The sequence below is a fragment of the Amphibalanus amphitrite genome, unplaced genomic scaffold (assembly GCF_019059575.1).
Source record: "Amphibalanus amphitrite isolate SeventyFive unplaced genomic scaffold, NRLGWU_Aamphi_draft 000970F_arrow, whole genome shotgun sequence".
Taxonomy (NCBI): Eukaryota; Metazoa; Arthropoda; class Thecostraca; order Balanomorpha; family Balanidae; genus Amphibalanus; species Amphibalanus amphitrite.
The window spans coordinates 171,316-191,322 of NW_024882464.1; the positions used below are offsets into that span (position 1 = coordinate 171,316).

At 52.4% G+C, this 20,007-nt stretch overlaps 1 protein-coding gene across 1 annotated transcript in view; it reads right to left on the bottom strand.

Moving 5' to 3' along the window:
• Nucleotides 1-3,773: 3,773 nt before the first annotated feature.
• Nucleotides 3,774-20,007, bottom strand: part of LOC122368719 (follistatin-like) — a 38,576-nt gene continuing 22,342 nt past the window's right edge. The window contains exons 3-6 of the mRNA XM_043342927.1: nt 17,704-17,922; nt 9,900-10,121; nt 7,457-7,717; nt 3,774-5,085 (exon numbers count right to left, since the gene is read on the bottom strand). Of these exons, the coding sequence (XP_043198862.1) occupies nt 5,033-5,085; nt 7,457-7,717; nt 9,900-10,121; nt 17,704-17,922 (755 nt within the window). The 3' untranslated portion in view covers nt 3,774-5,032. The remainder of the gene's footprint in view (nt 5,086-7,456; nt 7,718-9,899; nt 10,122-17,703; nt 17,923-20,007) is intronic.

Here is a 20,007-nt window from a genome sequence, read left to right on the forward strand (position 1 = left end):
CGATCAAGGGACGAGTCGTGCGGACCGTGACACGACCATCAGAAGAGGAGGCGACCAGACGCCCGCGCTCACCGGACCCTGGGTCGAAACCAGCTGGTCCAGAGCTAGTTCTCGATTTGACTTAACACTGGTTGTCTCGGGCTCAGCTCCATTTCGTCTCCGTTACTCCTCTTTTTTTTCTGTTCATCCCGACTCCGTCTCATTGCAGTGCCATGCTTTGTCGCGTGTCCATCTCATCACCATGTCATATTTCGTCCGTCGCCCTCCCTTCCCCCTGCATTTCATGATTTTTTCTTGCGCGGTTCTTCATTTATAGGATGTTTACAAATGCAGAAAGAGTCATTTTTTCTGTGAGAGGCTGTTTCCGATACGGACTGAATCATAGATCATGGTTGGATCACGAAATTACTCAGGTTTGGCTCAATTTGGAAGCTTATGCATAAGTGCAATGGTCTTCAAAGGTCTATTTCAACTATTTTAATGTTGTTTTTTCAATAAAAAGAATCAGCTGGCCTGATTAACAGTGAACTATATTTCTACAATCGCAAGGAAGCCTTTTCAAAATACGTTAACGTCAGAGAAAAATACTCAATATTTCACTGGACGACTTAACTGTGCGGGCCGGGCCTATGTCCCTCGCAAAGTTGGAGTCGGTCAAACATCGAAGGTGTCTACCTGAAGTCGAAACTCACTTTAAAAGTCCAGATTGCCGAGGTGAGGTGTATGTCTCACCTCATCGCCGAGCGACGTCTCATTCTCTGACGTACCAGAGTCCATAACCAAAGTGGGACTCGGGCGACCCGGTCCGGCTCTCCACCTGGCTGATCTCTGGTCCGGCGAGTGCCCTGCCGAGACGGGCGCAGCTCGGGCCCAGGGGACGGCAGGGCTGCCGCGCGCCGTCGCGTCGGTCGGTGACCCTGTCTGGAGGCCGGTCCGACGTCCCAGTCCGGCTCACGGCTACGTGACCACGCGCACCACGTGACCGGCGCCTCACGGAACCGGCCCGACAGAAGGGGCGCGCGGAGAGACGGAATGGGCCCGAAGCGGTGGACGCTGGCAGTGCACAAACGCGACGCGAGCTTTTTTTTTTTAAATTTCGTGGCTGTATTCAAAATAGTGAGTCATCCCTTGCAGTTTTGCTTTACAATGAATTGCCAGTTGATCAGGTTCGATAAATGAGCATTTCAACAGCGAATGCGTGAAAGGACAAACCATTGATGTAACAAAAGCTATCTTGCATTCACGGAACGTATCATCTCGGGTGAGATCAAACGGACTGGACATCAAAACGGCAGGTGGTTAAGAAAAGTTCGCATGCATCCAAGCGCGCATCGCATATTACAAAGACAGGTTTTTCTTCCCCTCAGTCTCCGGTTTCGGAGTGTTTTTCTGTAGCGAACTGCTCTTACGAAGAGTCGCTTAAGCGTGGCTATCTTTAGATTTAAGGGAATAGCACCAGGATATAATCCATCAATCGCATATCTCGGATGCAAAAATACCCTAGTAGCCTTTGTGCTCATAAATTGCTGTCGCGACATTCCAACAACTCTGCCGGTTTCTTTATTTGGCACCGCTAAAAACCTTTGAGGATGGAAACTCGGCCCACCCCCAAACCGTTAGACTGCCGGAGTATGAACGTCTCGGGCCCACCGAACGAGCCCGGTGCACGGCGGCCGTACAATCGGACCGGAACTCTTGGGATCGGGTGACGGTCCATTCCCGGTCCACTGGCACAATGTGCCGCCCTGACCGGCGAACACTGGGCGCTATTTCTGGGACCGCGCCGTCAGAGCCGGCGCTAGACATCACCTGCGCGGCCGGATCTTCTCGATTACAACCGCGGGCTGCCACGGATCGAGTGATACCGCGATCCCGGAGTCACGCTACTGGCGACGACACGGACCGGCTGGCTGCTGTCCGGGACCCACGTGACTGAGAGCGGCGCCGGCCGACTTCTGACGCGGCCATGCGCCACGTGACATGGGGTGCGCTACAGGCCTCAGAGTAACCGGATGACGGAGCGGCGATCGACAGTAGGTGCTACCGTGCTCGGACGTACCGGACGCACTGAGCACTATCCGAGGCAGTCCTACGTATATTACGTATAAATACATACAGTGCTGGGTCACTCGCTACTAGCTAGACCCAGCAAGGTCTATACTTATAGGCCATAAGGGACCATGCCGTGTTATCATGGACCGAGCTCCCCGTATAGTTATGGCGCAGACCGTGTACCAGGTCACCTGACGAACCATGCCAGGTCACCTGACGGATCACGCCGGGTCACCTGATGGCCGGGTCAGGTGATAGCCGTACCGGGTCACCTGACGGACCGTGTCGGGTCACCTGACGGCCAGGTCACCTGACGGGCCGGGCCGGGTCACCTGACAGACCATACAAGGTAACCTGACGGACCACATTGGGTCACCTGACGAACCGTACCGGTTCACCTGACGGAGCGTACCGGGTCGAGTCACGTGACGCACCGCGCCGGGTCACGTCACCTGACGGACCGCGCCGGGTCACCCGTCGGAGGGGCGCCGTCCGTCCCGAGCGGCGCCAGCCACCGATCTCTCTGAGAGCCGCCGACGGCGACAGGCCAGCGATCTCTCCCGGACGCGAGACGCTGGCGCCGGCTCCCCATAGATAACCCACGTCAGCGCGCGGCGCTGGAGAGCGGGCGCTCACAGACCTACACATTTACACAAACATATTATAAAAGGCGTAGCTAATTGTATCAACCTTTCCAATCCATATTCGCACAGGGTTTCTTACATGTATAACATCGCACAACGGTGATTGGAGGGACCAGGCTTTGAAATGTGAGCAGTTGCATTAGCTCTAGGAGCATTTAGATTACATGTGCGCAATGCGGATGTCGCTCTATTTCGCTAAAACGTTTTTCAAAATCCATGTGCAGATTTATTGATAAGCATCAACTATGCCTAGATTTAATGAGAGATAGGTACCAAAAGCAGCTGTTGCATGCGCAGTGAGCACACCACACAGGTGAGTGCGGCAGATAAGTCTCATTCGGATCAGACAGACCACCCGCATGGGGTCAGACAGATCGGATCACGTGTTACGAGACAGGCACCGGTAGACACACGGTAGACAGACACCGGACGCATTATACTAGAGCCCCACCGAGACGAAAGGAGCCGCCCCGCGCGCCGACCAGAGTCTGGGAGAAGCCGCCCCTCGCCGACCAGGGACGGAGGGCGCCTAGTGAAGCCTTCCGCGGACCGCCCTGTACGTCCACGCACCGACCTATGGAAAACGAGGCCTGGATCTCCGACAAGCTCAACCAAGACGAGAAGAGAAAAGCTGAATGAATTGCAAGAAAAATATCAGAAATGTTTTACATGTCTACGCTGGTCCTTTGTCTAAGCACGTTGTGATTCAAAGTCAATTTGATAACCTGGCCGGGCCCGAGGGAAATTCCATCCAACGCAGCCCGTGGGGAGCGTTTTTGGCCCCTCCTCCCTTCCCCATGCCTAACTCGTGAATAAAGAAGCTCTGGAAACAAAAACGGTACCGAACGAAAGCTTTCTAAGGGACGGTTATAAAGCATCTAAAAATTTCGACCTCAGGTCAATTAATAGGCAGAGGTTCAAACTGGTTGGAACTTGGAAACGAAAGCAGAACAGGAATAAAAAATAAGAATAAGAAATAAAATAACAAAGAGGTAAGAAATACGCATTCCCTGTAGCGACAGCTGAAGGAAAGTTTCGGCATCTCTTCAGCTAATGCTTTATGGTTTGCACACGTCATTTGGTTGTTTGTTTTATATTTGAATACCACCTGATGCTGCCAACGTTGACTATATTTACACTGAGCGAGGTTAAATATTACAACATGTCAATGTCCAATATCCATCCAACAGTTCATCAGTACACCCAACATTGCCATCACACATCTACCAAGTGTGATGATGCAAGCAACATATGTAATCGTAAAATTACAAAGTCGTTTAGGGAGGCGTGAGCTCCGGAACAGCGCTGCCGAGACCGTAAAGAATGATCTGCGTGAGATCAATTCAGCACTGAACAAAAGTCTTAAGTTCAAATACAAAAACAGATGTCATAGAACGGGATAAAACATGAGCCAGAACTCAGCTAGACAGCCGAGGTCAATCATATCATTACTGTTCTCATAGCTATCAAGACAAGAACATTGACAATTGGCAACACCGTCAGCTACAATAGAGGGTAGGCTATTGTCAGAAACGGTTAGGAACGGTCGGATGGGATGCTTCAAAGCAGCCATTCAACGCAGCAACAGTTCACCATATCTGCATTGATCCGAGAGCTCTCAGCAGACAGGGATTTAGCGCATTTGGCATGCCACTCAGGTTCCCTATAATGTCATACAAAGCGCCAGAGATATGACTTCATCTCTGAGCCACTACACAGACATGAACGTGCTCCTTAAATACGCTTACAGCTGCAAAAATACGCACAGCGACGCCAGGAAATTCCCACCCCACAATCCGCCGCCTCCGCTGAGCGTCTGCGCATGTCTTTATTGACACAGAAGTATTCACGATCCACATACTCCACCACTGAGGTAGACAATATCAGAGAGCCAACACTATCTCTCTTGCCACCTACCGCAGGCGCGCGGTGTGCCGCCGTACACTCACTGCGCACAACACAACGCCGGTGAACGGGCCGGCCGGCGCGACCCTGCCGCGGACCTAGCACTCGCGCGCAATTCTTAGCGCGCGAGCAGAATGGCGCCGCGGCGGCGCGCGCGCGCGAACACAGGTGCGCGGCGTCCGCGCGCCCTCTCTTCCACCCTCCTCGGCCGCCTCTGGGACGGCATCAGGTACAGTACCGGCACAGTGCCGGCGTCGCGCGCGGTATTGCGTCTATGGTGACGTCCAGACGGCACTCACGGCGCGGCGGCGCGCGCGCGCGCTCGCGCGATCCGCCGGCGCGCCAGATCCGGCCGGTGGCGGCGCGCGCCTGCACGTGCCAATCTGACGTCATCATGGTCGTTCGGTGTGCTCTGCCGCCGGCGCCGGTGCTCAGTTGTGCAGGAACGAGATGCTGGAGAAGGGCGCCGTCGTGTTGTTGTCACCTGTCGGAGGGCGGACCGAGCTGTCAGCGATCAGAAGTTTTACAGCGGCAGGGTGACGATTAAGCCCAAAACATTTAGATTTGACATTCGGAGTTTAAATAAAGTTAAGCCAATAAAACATTTGAATTAATAAATAAGTATCTAACAATACTTTTAAAAATAAATATTCATAAATGCATGCAATAATCTCATTCCTCATAGCCACATCAGCGCGGAACGAATGCACAAGAAGCAGCCACGAAGCAAGCCCGCCGCAAAACAGTTTCGTGTTGCTGTACAAATCGGAACCAGTGACTGGGCACGTTCTCAGTATCTCAGTATCTCAGTATCTCCTCAGTATATCCAGGTGGCATTAGAAACGAGCCCGTCGGCTCTGGCTCTTCACCGGGGATTTTGGCTCTGGCAACTGCCCACCGGCGCGGACAGGCTGCGGGCGGATCTAGGGGAAGGGGTGGACACTCCCGCCGAGAGAAGGTAGAGCACTTCGGCTGGGAGTTATACAGAAAAGGTGCCCCTGAGAATGGGGAAGGCTCCCCTAAGAATAGGTATGACTCTCCGGTCGCGGTATGACGCACTTCTCCCAGCCCTGGTGACATCAGCAGACAGTCTGAAGCAGCTCCGGTCAGCCGGTTTGGGCCACCGCCGCAGGGCACGGAGACGGCAATCAGAACTGGTAGTCGTCGCCAACACGGGGGCGGCTGGCGTGCATTGACCAGGGAAACCCGGAGATGGACCGCGGACCATAGCCGGTATATCGGACAGGGGAGAGGGAGGGGGAGAGAGAGAGAGAGAGAGAGAGAGAGAGAGAGAGAGAGAGAGAGAGAGAGAGAGAGAGAGAGAGAGAGAGAGAGAGAGAGAGAGAGAGAGAGAGAGAGAGAGAGAGAGAGAGAGAGAGAGAGAGAGAGAGAGAGAGAGAGAGAGAGAGAGAGAGGAGCCATCAGAGATACCAGTCCGAGAGAATGTTTCACGGCAGAGCACCGCGCTGTCGCTGGCCAGACGGCCACCGAAAGAATGTCCCGCTCTTGACTTTGCTGTGACGTGGAATTCCCAGCGAAAATTTATTGTGTGTAATTTGGCATCAACAGTGAAGTGGTCAGGTGATGCTCTTCAGCAGCTGGAGACAGGCTTAAAATGTCGATGGACAAATTTGATATTGCTCCCGTAGGCCGCGGGTATGTGACAACAATGTCATGGGCAGTGGGCACCATACCTATATTATTGCTGACAAAGCACCTAAATTGTACGTAGCGTAACATAACAACGTGGCTCAAGCCTTATTTGCTTATTCATTTGAAGTGATTAATTCGTGTTGATATCGTTAACCAACAAACCACCTGCCAATGAACCCATGCATGTGCCACCCGGCAGGGTCACGATTCCTGTATGTGCACTGTGCTATGCACCATTGCACTGTGGCAGTGGATGACGTCAGGCGGTCACGCTGATTTCAGGGAGCTCGTCCCCACACGTCCGCTTCTGCCTTCTGCCAGGTTCGCCGGTACGCTCCATTGCAACTTAACATACAAGCAGCACGAGACACGACCTCCTGAATTTTGATACATCCGTGTGGTAAGATTATGTCAAAGCTTAGACGAAAGGATTTCTTTTCATCAGTCAATTTTAGTCAGAGTTCGTCAAAACGTGGCTTACTTAAGATTATTTTAGCGAAAAAGCGGAATTATAATTTCGCTGATGCTAAGTTGCTCAACTGTTAAGAAGGAGCACGATGAAGTCATAATTTAATCCAGGTCGACTCAGAAAAATAAACGTCCTTCATTTACACTAATGTACTTACCGATAAACTACACATCTCATTTGTCTTAGCAATTTCCTCATACGTCATAGTGATCTCAGTGCATCACCTCAACAGACCGAGGAAGGCACCAGATATCCGCTCCGTTCCCGAATCTGTCCGAGATTGGCCCATGTTCCGACAGTGTGCCGCCAGCTCTCGGCTCATCTCAGGTACGAGTATGTCGTTATGCTGCCTTGCCATGGCGAAAGTCAGCGGCCGGCCTCGGCGGTTCCGTACCGTTCTTGCCGGCGGGCAGAGGCCGCTCGGACGTCACAAAACAAGGCGCAGCTCGCCCTCAGTCCCGGTGGCGCCGGCATGACCGTAAAGCTCACGTATACGACCTACTTGAGTCGGCCGAGCATGCCGTCACCACGTTAAAAAGCAGGGGCCCTCGCGCGACGGCACCGCTTTACGATCGCCGTGTTTTGCGTGGTCATTCACTCCGCGTAGCACGGCAGCCCACCTCCACGCTCGAGGGCAACCTCCTCGTCTCAGGAGCCGCTTGGGTCGTCGAGGGAGCCTAAAAGGTTACGGTCCCTAACTAGAGTTAGCTTTGACTTTGCTCACTTCACTGACCTGTGCCCGCCTCGAAGCGCCGCGAGTAGCACTTTCCGTGGTGGAGGACGTCGATGACGAGGCCGGTGGCGCACGAGTCCTTCATCAGGTGACACCAGGACCGGTACGTTACGTAGTTAGAGCCGCACACCTTGATCTGCTTGCCGCGGCCGCGTCGCCGGCAGCGTAGCTGGCAGTTGACGCAGCGGGGCGTGCGTGTCTTGGGACTGAGCAGACAGCGCTGACCTTGCTTGCAGCGCAGCCGGGAGCAGGTCAGACCCGCTGGGGGAGACAGCACACAGACAGAGGTCAGCAGAACCGACAACGGGTGAACGTGGGGATGGGACAGCTTCCGAGATGCGTGATGTGGTGGTGACTTGGCCATGATTATCTGTTCCATATCTGTTCGAATGATGTCTGACGTGTCATCAACGCGTGATTAAGTTGGTCTTTAGTGCTATAGTCCTGTAAACACATACCAAAGGCGCACTATTTTTACGATATTTAATTATAGCAAATGAAACTATTCCCAGCCGCACTAGCCATCTGTGTCATGTCTCCTCTGGTGTCACCACGACACGCAGACATCACTGGCGTCTGACCGAGGCGCCGGCACCGCGCGACCCTTCACAGCCCCACAGCTCCGCTCTGCGGTCGACACTCAGCAGAGGCGACAAACTGGTTTGGGCTCTACGACAGACCAGACTGACAGACTGAGGACGCAGCAGCACGCGATGCGGCGTCAAAGCGGATTGCCGTGAGGCCGGACCGTCTACGTTATCACCATTTAGACGATTTTTTTCGGGGCGGCGCGGCGGCGCGGACTGTGCCTGCCCCTGGCAGCGCTCGGCGGATAAGCCCGGATCGCCAGGCGCCGGCTGTTCGTCTCACTGCGGCACCGAGCCGAGTTTTTTTCGTCGCAGTCGTGCAACACGTGCCGCTAAGCCTCCACCGGTGGCGGCTCAGTTTTCCGAAACAGGAGACAGCTCTGGACCGACCACAATCGGTGCGACGGGCGTCCGACACGGGCGGCAGGCCGAGCGTCGTCTGATGACTAAATTAGCCGGCCGGCTCTCGGCTGGATGGCACGTATCAGCCGGTGGCCACAAGGCGAGTAATGCGACGCCTGCCCGACGGCCGCCGCCAGCTGTGCAATGGTGGCGTGCGCAGCTGGCGGCGGGGGTTGAGTCGCCGCACGCGGGCGCGCCACGCCGCCGTGAGCTCGGCAGGGGACCCGGAGACGATCCGGGCTCGCCGGCAGCCGCAACTTGCCGCCGGCAGCGGCCAAGGTCGCCGCGGCGCCCGCCAGCTCCGCCACCGGACGCCGGCGGCGGGAATAACGCGGCTAAGCACCGGCTGCTGATCCAGAGGCTTACGCCGCCGCCGTGGCCATCGCTAAATACAAACAAGACGATAGTGGCGCGGCGGTTCGGCGCCACTCGCCGCCGCCGAACTGACGGGCTCATCCTGTCGCCGCTACTGACACGGAAAGGGTACGACGGTAGGGGAGGGGGAGGGGCGTAGTAAGCAGTACCGGCTTGATGTCACTGGCCTCGGGCAGCATCCGTGTTATTTAGGGCTGGCGCCTCACTTTGGACGGCTTACTCAGAGACACAGCAAGACCGGGCGGCTTTGAAGGGTGCGCCAGCCGAGAGCAAAGGTTGGCCGCGGGCCGCTTCAGATTTTGTCACAGATATGCACACGGCGCCTCAGTGACCTAGGCGTTTCGGTTTATAATTATGTGCACAACCTGCCAAGCTTAGCTCGAGATGATGATATTTCAGCCCCCGCTGGCGTGAGATTAGCGTGAATGTAGCGGGCTGACCACAAATAGCCGGCCTTTGGACCTCGTGGCGCCGACGAGGGACCTTGGTGACGCAACGACACGGGGGCCCTGCCAGCGGCGACGGCAGCAGAGGGGCGGCGCGCGGTCCTCAGAGAGTAAAGGTCCCTACCCGAGATTGCATGACGACAAGGGCTTTGTGTGCACGACTGCGGGGATTATACGTATGTAGTGTGAATGAATGAATTGGCGTGCGCTGTTCAAATTATGAAGCCGGATGGGTAGGGATTGAATATCGTCGAGTGATTATTCTAACCAATGCTGCATCGCGCTGGTTTAAAAGGCACTTCTGCGGTGAGACAATTTACAACTTCGACTCGCACAGAAGTTTGGGCATTGACTGCTCTGCTACCGAGAACCATCATACGAGCTTGTAATTAGGATCGTTAATAAGTAAAGTTAAATTAAAGACAGCTCCAGTGAATGCCCAAGGTTAAGATGTAAACATCCGGTGAGGCCCAAAGTCAAACCCTGAAAATTAACGAATGCATTTAAACAGTTCAACTAAACGTTTCCAAGCTACTTGGGTGACGTGTCACATGCAGCGAATGAATGAATTGTCTATTGCTGAGAGCTTTGATATCGATCACTGTGGATTGTTCGAGGGGGAGCGGAACTCACGTCGGCACGGTCCTCGGTAGGCGATGGGGATGGCGCTGCCGTTGAGGCAGGCCGCCCTCCGCGCCTGGCACCGGTTCTTGTAGGTGACGCCGTTGACCCCGCAGATGGGACTGGAGGCGCGGTCGCTGCAGCGACGCAGGCACGGAGCGCAGTGCGGTATCCGGTTCTGGTCAAGCACGCACTGTTCGTTCTTCCTGGCGCACTGCACCGACTTGCAGGACGCTGCCGAGACAGAGCGGGAGGGGACACCGTGAGATGACGTCGGGAGATGTGTCGTCAGCGGTGCTCAGGGCTAGTTGGGGGTGCATGGAAGGCTGCACGTTGCTCTTTAGTGGCGAGACCGTGTCACGTGTCTGGCGCGTTTGGAGCTCGGCGGTGCCGTGTGTCTCGGCCGGCACGGGTACCCAGAAGTCACGTGGGGCAGTCCTCAGACGACCGCCGTTGGTCTAGGGTCGGTACGAAACTAGGCGGATAGGGTGGACTCATTACCTCCGTCTGTCTACAGAGCCCGCAGCCGACCGTGGCATAAGTGGCGCAGCAACTGGGCTCCAATGCGGCCAGTGACGTCACCACTTGTATCAAAACACAGCCGCGCCACCGGCCGCCACCGGTGCGTTCACGTGTTCAGCTCTCATGTCGGCGCTAATTTGCAAGTGCAATGGATTGGTAAGCTTCTTAGGTTTAAAGAGGTTTAAATAAGATTGTCGAATCCGGATTTATTCCCATCCGAACGACCACACGGGAGGTAGCTGGAAAAGTACACACCCGGAAGAAGTAAGAATAACTAGAGGCAGAATAAGGGAGAATAAGGAAATGGCTTAGGTATATAAACGGACTATGGGAAACACAGAACCACAGCAAGTTGCAGTTTCTTGAAGCTGCACGTTTTTATTTAATTTGATGATATGCATTGAAGGCAAGTACATGAACTGCTGAAACCGCATCTCACGTTTGACGCATGTTTCATGACGAATTTCAATCAGTAGGTAATACGGTTGAATTGTGCACAGATAAGTAATACACGAAGAAATACGTACCACTAATTGCTAGTTAATACACTTTAATATCTTGGCCAATATGTGATAACAATAAAAGCATCCTAATAATAAGCACACAAACAAGCCGAATCAGCGAAAGAAAATACGTCGACCATCGCACGATTCAAAGATACCAGTACAGCGAGGTTGACGTCCCCTTCAGAAATACGGTTGTGACAGAGAACAATTCACCAGTGCTTATAAAAAATATAGCGTATTTCATAACTTCAGTCATCTAAGTAGCCAGCTTTTCCTAAGAATTGCAGTCATACTCGTATGCAGCCCAGAGTGGTAAGTGCAAGCTTTTCATTGATGATATCGAATATCGAATGATAAGACGTTTCGGGGAAAACGTCTGTGCAAACTGCTATACAGTATAAAGGTACCTACTGATAGCGAACGTTGAACAGATTCAGCAACATTGTTTCAATCTGCAGATATTCATTTAAAAAGTCAGTTATTTGTATATGAGTAAAACGCGATGAACAGTGTCCCTCCAAGTATACAAACCAAAAATACCACGATGCCGAGCGGCCTTCGGATTTACCGCTAATCCAAACAGTAACAGTAAACCAGTGATAAGAAAATGTCCCGGACCAAATTTTCCCCAAACATCATATGCTACAATCAATTAACCTAATCTATTTCTTGAACCATCGACTGTAATACGAGGCTCTGGTGTGCTGTTTATGACTCATCTAACTGCCCTGTCTTATCATCATTTTTACTGCGTCATTTTCAGTGTCGGGGCCGGCTCCAAATAAGCTGCCGTTGGCACTGGTGAGTGTGTTCTGAAGGCTGAAGCACTGGCAAAAGGCAATGTGACAGGCGCATTGGTCGGTCGGCAAACGATTGGCGCCCACTGAGGGGCCCGGCCACGTCAGCGGGACGCTATGATAGGCCTTCTCGACTTCCGACCGGTCGGCCACGCTCCACACCGGCGCGGCGTGCCTCTCGTGAGCCCCACTCATGCACCGGCAAAAACAACGGCGTTCCCGATGGCTGATTTGCATAATAGGACATGGCTGATTGGCTCAGTGTTGGCAAAACGGCACGTCATCTCCAGGGAAAAACGACGGCGGATAGGCACCTATCGATAGCGCTCCATCCTGTCGAGACCAGGCTCCCTCCCTCCCTCTCTCTCTCTCTCTCTCTCTCTCTCTCTCTCTCTCTCTCTCTCTCTCTCTCTCTCTCTCTCTCTCTGGCTCTGGCTCTCTCTCTCTCTCTCTCTCTCTCTCTCTCTCTCTCTCTCTCTCTCTCTCTCTCCCTACCTCTGCTCAATTACACCTATTACCTGTCGCATTGCAACGCTTCCAGCACGAATTTTGTGACTACATCTTCCTCGTTTGAACATTTCTTTTGGATTGTTGCCAGATTACGCAAGACCAAACACGGGATAATCTAGCAATGAAATGCCAGCCATCACCGTCCATCTGGCCTTACGTCAGCCGCGACATTCCGGTCGCCCATACGCCCCCGATACTGGCGACAAGTGGGCCCGACTCGGCTGACTGTAACCGTCGACAGCCGGGCTTCGGCGGACCGGATACCCGACGTCCAGGTTATATCGTCGATCGACGATCGCTCGACGGGGCAAAGGGATCGCACAAATTAGGTGGCGGTGCCTCTTCCGCGTGGTCTGCACTGGATGTGACAGACCGCCCACCTGCCGCCGTCCCTTCCGGGACAGACTGTCTGGGACAGGACAGACACGTCCCCACTGCGGAAAGACGCGCACTCGCTGGGACAGAAACGACACATCTAGAACAGAAACGCCTCGACTGGGATAGACGTGCTTCCACTGGGGCAGACGTGCCTCGCCCTCCACTGGGACAGATATGTTCCCGCTGGGACAGAAACGCTTCCACTGGGATCGACACGTCTGACGCCTCCAATGGGACAGATTAGAGACGTCAATCGGATACCAACTTTTTGGCCTACCGATACCAAACCGATACTAGCTTGATATTTGGTACTTCAGTCCTAATATGTTTGGTATTTTGTTGGTATCATGAACCCTCACTAATGTATGAGAGGCCAAGAAATTGGTAACACGTTGGTATTTCCCATCTGTTCCTAAGTTGGTTGGGGTTCGGTATTTCCCCACAGTTTGGTTGGTATTTGGTTTGGTATCGGTATCCCGATTTTCCGTAATTGACATCACTAGGACAGATACACCCAAAATGGGACAGATACGCCCCACTAGGAGAGACACGCTCCCAGAGGAACAGACAAGTCCCCATTGGAGCAAACTGGGACAGTCACGCCTCCACTAGGACAGACACCCCCCCCCCTCCGCCTTGCGGCCGGACCGCGACCCCACCAACCCTCGAGCACCTGCGATCGACGTCCAGACACGGACGCCAAGTCTAACCGGCTGGGCCAACCGCGCTACGTCGGCGTTCGGTTCGGCGAACTGGCCACTCGGTCCGGTGTTGGGTGTCTGGGCATCAGTCTTCCGGCGGCCCAAAGTGCCGTGTCACGAGAGCAGCGACGCCGCGACTTATTAGGCAGCCGTGACGTCACCGTAGGCAGATGAACGTCGTCCTTACATGGAGGAGAGCACAGCCGCCTGACAAGGGCGCTGACGGGCGCGGCTGCGCTTAGGCGGTGGTAGAACTACAGTCTACACTGAGCCGAGTCCAAGCGAGCACCTGCGCACCGCATGACCACAACGTGGTAACAAGATGTAGGGAGAGGAAGAGAGGGAGAGGGAGAGGGAGAAGAGGGAGAGGGAGAGGGAGTGTGTGTGTGAGAGAGAGAGAGAGAGAGAGAGAGAGAGAGAGAGAGAGAGAGAGAGAGAGAGAGAGAGAGAGAGAGAGAGAGAGAGAGAGAGAGTGAGAGAGAGAGAGAGAGAGAGAAGAGAGAGAGAGAGAGAGAGAGAGAGAGAGAGAGAGAGAGAGAGAGAGAGAGAGAGAGAGAGAGAGAGAGAGAGAGAGAGAGAGAGAGAGAGAGAGAGAGAGAGAGAGAGAGAGAGAGAGAGAGAGAGAGAGAGAGAGAGAGAAGTCCGCATCCCCAAAGCAGTTTCCCAATGCTCCCACATTATAATATTTGAGAATCTGACAGGAAGGAGTGGAACTGGAAAAGATGATAAAGGCTATGGAAACCAGTAAAAGCTTGGAGTGCCAATATTCTTACCTGACAAATGGACGTATCCTAAGCAGCAAAGGAAGACGAAAGAAAAACGTTAGTCTTGGTAATTGACATGACATCAGCATTCAGCAGCGTAAACTGAAGCGTTTAAAAATTCCATTCACGGGAACGTATTTGATAATTCTGAACACATTCCATGCCCATATGTAGCCTGGCCTGCCTCTAAAAACGATATGATTTCCAGATATGACATATCTACAATCGCTTTTCAATATATGGATGAAAAATATTGATTAGCAAAGGCAGAATGTGCTCATATAATAGTTTCCCCAATACATATGTTTCTTCGTGTTGAACTTACCGCCTCGCTCTGCAGCATGAAATGGTAAAACATGTGTCAGACAATGGATGAATAACATACCAATGAAAATTTCCTCCGAACACACCATGAATTCCTTTTGAATGATGTGAGGGAAAATTGAAAGCTTCACGAATTCATTCACGAATAAGTAGTCATCTACGGGCTGGGTGGTCTCATTTGTGAGACAATTATGTCTCACAAATGAGACATAACTGTCTATTTGGTATAGACAAAATAGTTTGCTTAGCCTTCGATTGAATATTAAAAGTATGGAACACGCTAAAAGCTATTATATGAAATATAGACGAAACAGAGTCATTAGTTTGAATAACATATCATAATAAGCATAGACTATTATACCTAAGATATATAATGGTCTCTGTAAAGAGTTATATCAAAAGTCAGTCAGAACTTGAACAGTGATTATTACCTACTGCACCACCTCTTTGCCGTTGTCTTTTGTGAATAGTATGCATATTGCTACGCATTCATGACAACAACGTTCATGTGCATTAATATGTATGCAGATTGCAGGGCCTTGTCTATAATTTATTTTGGTAGTTGCGTGGGATACACAGGTGTACGTAACTGTAACCTAGATGTAAATCTTTTGCCTTCGGCCCTTCCACACCACGATTCCCATTGGTTTGGTTTCCATGGGCTGAATTCGTCAAAATCAGCCGATGTGGCTATAACAGGTGCGTGTCCGCGATTTTTCTACAACGCCGATTGTACAATCGTTCAATCACGACAGGGATTCACCCGCCCTAAGCAGACAAGCTTCCTTACAACAGCGCGTTGCATGCAACTTGACCGCAGTGTAATCGGGCTTCCAGCGGGCCAGATACGGGGCAGGAACTCCCTGTCTTCCCTCCCTCCCTCACTGCAGGTGCCCTCCAGTCAATGGAGTGCGCTGATCGGCGCCCGCCAGTATATTATTATTATTATTATTATTTCATTTATTTTCACCAACCACAGAAACGTGGGCGTTACGGTGAAAATAGGCACAAGGTAGGTACATACATACATACAGTTCACCAGGTACACAACACTTTACATGATCCACGTATGAACATACCTATTACCTATGCATGTTACCTACAGGCTACATGCACGTTACATGAACAGACTCAAACTGCCACCATATCAATATTCTCCTGATACAAAGAAGTATAGTCCTCAAACGTATAGTGCAGTGACTGGCGAGTGACATCAAATGAAACACTGGCAATTGCACACGTTGAAACGATACATTGTATAAGTACGAGCATATGACCGATAATCATGGCTTGTCAATGTCTGCCTTAGTTAGAATGTACTTTATTACTTCATTCTTTGAGGCGTTCCTCACTTGAGGGGGCAAGCTGTTCCAAAGCTTAGAGCCTTGGTAAGAAAGAGAATTTTTCATGAATTCCGTTCTTGGGGCAACAAGATCAAGGTTCTCTGATTGTCTTGTGTTACGTTCAGATTGTCGTGTCATAAAAAGCGTCGAAACGAGAGGCGTTGTACTTTCAGGAAAAAGCAGACATTGGCGGACAATATTAAGAGCAGCAATTTTATATTCCGTGGCAAGATCAACACGCCATGCCACACTTTTGCTTTCGCGACCCGCGATTCGCCTGGCAAATTTAACAATCTTAGCTATTCTTTTTGCTTGAGTCATACTGCAGTTTCCCCACACTGAAACACAGAAACGCATATGCGGCAAAACTAACGAGTTTATCAGTAGGACAATAGTTTTTAAAGGCATCATGTGGCGCAGCTGACTCAAACGGATTATATATCCAGCGCCGGAAGTCCCTCGGGCCCGCCCCGCGCCGCACTAACAGCTATCTTATCACAGACGCACGCCCGGTCAACACTCCCACCATTGCTAATCGCATTGGTGTAATCGGAAGCCTCACTGCCGGCCGCGGGTGCAGCGCACCAACGCAGTCGGCTATCTGCTCAGACAGGTGAGGTGACCCGTGTCAACACTGCAGATAGTGTAGTGGGTAGCTAGAATGTGCATGCACAAATATAGCCATCGACGGAAGGTTCCAGCTGCACGATGCTGTAATATCTGACGTGGCCGGTGCACGAGACCGGTCACGCACGCCGAGGACACGTGCACACAACGAGCGGCTTTATTGAACTCGTTCTTGGAACTCACATCGGCTGCTATCTTAATTCCAGCTTAGGGAAATATGGCGTGAGTATTTTTAGCGAGGACGCCATTCATTTTGAAGCGGCTAATTTCTCCAGTAAATAGAAAATCATTCTACTAGGTCACACACTGATTAACTACTTTGTAAAGATAGTTTGCTATTGATTGCTTAGATCAGACAGTCTTTCGAACCTAAGCGTGTAATAGTTATCCAATTCCGCTAGATGTACCCCTAGATAACATTGAGCCACCTTCTGTTCTCGATAAACAATGATTGTGTGCTGGGAGCCCACACAGCCCCGTGCGCAGCCCGCACTCGCCAGAAGCTGCCTCATGTCAACATCGACCGTGGGTAAATTAAGTCGCGGATATACCAACCACGCCACCTTCGCAGAACGAACTTTACCGGATCTCTGTCGATACTGAGCACAGAACAAGTGAACAGCCGCTACCGCCGGACAAGAGAGAAAATCGCTGAGATGGAGCCTGAGGGCACCTTGACTAGACCTTATGCCTCGATACGGCATCAGAATAGATTATCGTGCATCGGTAATCGGGACGGTCCACGACTCCACAGGCCATTAGAAGACTGCCGGGGTTGTGTTGGTCTGTAGTGGAAGATAGGTCTGTCGCAATCGTCTGTGCCTGTGGGTCTGTTGGAATGGCCAGCGGGTCTTTCGGAATGGCTAATTGATCCATTGAACTGTCCCGCGGGTCTGTGAGAACGGTTGGCAAGTCCATCAAACTGTTCCGCGGTTCTGAATAGTCAGAGGAAACCCACTGCACCCAGCTGTAGATCGGACGAGGCGGTGTTGGCCGTAACCGGGGCTCGCGGCGAACGGCGCGCCCTACTGCCATCGCTGTTATCTCAGATCGCCGCCCTCAGTGCAGATCAACCGAGCGGGCGGCGGCCGCGCCCTGGCCTTCCCCGCACGGCCGCCCCCGCCCCCGCCCCCGCCCCGTGCCGGCGCTTCCGAGTGGCTGACAAATTGCACACAAACAAGTCGACGAGCGCCGCCCACGGCCCGCCCCGCTCCGTCCCTCCTCCTTACGTCCTCGACCATCTCCCACTAGATTCTGTCCTCGCCTTCAGTCTGCCCCCACCTGCCTCTATCCCGCCCGTGCTCCCAAAGCCACACACCGAGTCTCCCCCAATCGACCACCTACTTTGGCAGGCTCCTTTGTAGGCCATCAGCAGACTGCTCTTCTTGCGGCACTGCCGCCGCAGTAGCTTGCAGTAGTTGCGGTAGGTGCGGCCGTCGTTCCCGCAGACGGGGCCGCGGCCAACCCGGCGCACCCGGCACTTTGGCGCGCATACGCAGCGCGGCACGCCGTTCCGTCTGCGGCACTTTTCGCCGCGGTCACACTTGACGTCGGAGCAGCTCGCTGTGGAGGAGAGGGAGAGAGGGTCAGCGAGGAGCTACAGAACACGACGAGACACATGGCGACATGGACAGACGGACACACGACTGAAGCGCCAGACAAAGTAGCGGCGGAACACCTTCAATTAAGGGGGGGGGGGGGCTCTGCCGACTTTTGGTCCCATTCTTTCCATGCAACGCCCATAGGGCTAATGTTAAAATGCCAAAATCAAAGGGGGGCACGGTGCCCCGGCGCCCTCCCCGTTCCGCCGCCTATGGCCAGACAACTGGGAAGCTGGAGACAAGATGGCCAGGAAAGAGGAAACGAGAAACGGCAAGACGCGAAGAGAGGAGAGACGAGAAGACAAAAGAGAATAGATGAAGGAGAAGAGATGAAAGACAAGAAACGAGAGACGGAGGGAAAATGTTTAGAGAGAAGGGATGAGGACGCGGCGAAAGGGACGAGAGGCCAAAAACGAAAGATGAATGGCTTGCAGGGACAGGAATGATGAACGTAACTCGATGCTGGGGGCGGAAGCAAAGGAACGCAAGATCATTGCGTTGGCTGCATTACTGTTATCTTATTGTATCATACGGGTGCCAGTGTCCTCAGCGGCGAGTAAGGAAGTGCTTATCTAGCTGACCGTGGCTGCGGTTATGCAATCGGATATCAGTCAGGAACTAGGAAGCACTCAAGTCTGTAAACACTCAACGTACTGATAGTTGTAGATCGACTGATAAGGCGCCGTAAGCCCCACGAATAGCGCTGCATATAAGATTCGCTTTGTTAGATCGTTCTAGCGCCATGGGTGACAATGTATAATCGTATGTTACATAAACTCGTTGCATACGCTACAATTGCCATTTCCAAGCCTTGGCAGCTCTCTGTCCGTAAGAAGGTCTTCCTCCTTTTTCCAGACGGAGTAGTCTGTCCTGTGATGCTCACTCACCCGCGAGGTCATAGTGCGTGCTACTTTGGCGAACAGCGTGGCCCTCAGAGCTCTGAATGGGAACATCCGCACGGGGCGGGGACGGGGTTCGTTCGCATCGATTGAGGTTGTCTCACGTCGGGTGACGTTTGGCGCGCGATGTTACTGCGCAAATGTTGGACGAGTGGCGTGTCACGCGTTCAGAGGTGGGCGATGACCTGAGCAGAGGCCCTACAGGGGTGCGTGTTCGCGGATTGCAGAGCAGAATGACATGACTGGGGCTCTACTGGGGTGAATATCATTTAAACAGGTGCACGAGGCAGCGAGTACAGGGATTTATCCCCTCCGATATGACGTCGAGAAAGTCTGGGCAGTGGACACAACTGATATCCTAACAACAACAAAAAAAAGGAAAATGGCCGCGCTTGTTGCATGCAGTTGACTCGGCCGTCTGTGAGGCTCAGCATCGGGAACCGTTCGTGAACCGCGCACCTGTTTTGTCCGCGATGGGTATCGGCATTCTACACGTGTTGGCGGTCAGTCTGTCTGTCGTTTCTGCTCTGTGTCGTGATCGGGCCCCGTTCGATACTGGGAAAACCTCAAAGACAGTATCAATGCGCCAACATTGCTAGTTTTGCTAAATGGCTTTGTCGACAACTGATTTGGAGATAAGATTACACAAGAGATTCTCATGTTTGAGGATGAGCTGCATCAAAAGACGCAGCGGTTCCGAAAATAGTGGCGACTGCTCATCACGAACACGTTAAAATATAGTTGTTGCATTGTGGGAAAATTTGAGCATATTTTCGGACACAGACAAAATGCCCTAATTTTAGCATATATAATACCTACCTTTGCTTAGAAGAGATACCAATATGAGCCAAGAACCTAAGTGGCACTACAAACGAGGTTAAGTGGCTGATACTCGACACAAATATTATTGAAATGAGCTTAAATATGTACTTGCTCGTGAATGTGGAGTGATTGGATGATGCAAGCAATCAACCACGTACATATATGTACTACGTAAGGCTATATCCGAATAAAACAAAGACATATTTCATGAACAAAGGACGATGTAATCGGTGCTGACTGCTGACTGCTGAGTGGTAGCACGTGTCGTTTCCATCGCTCTTAACCAGCCTGAACACAACTTTGAACCTACGCAAAACGATGGAAGG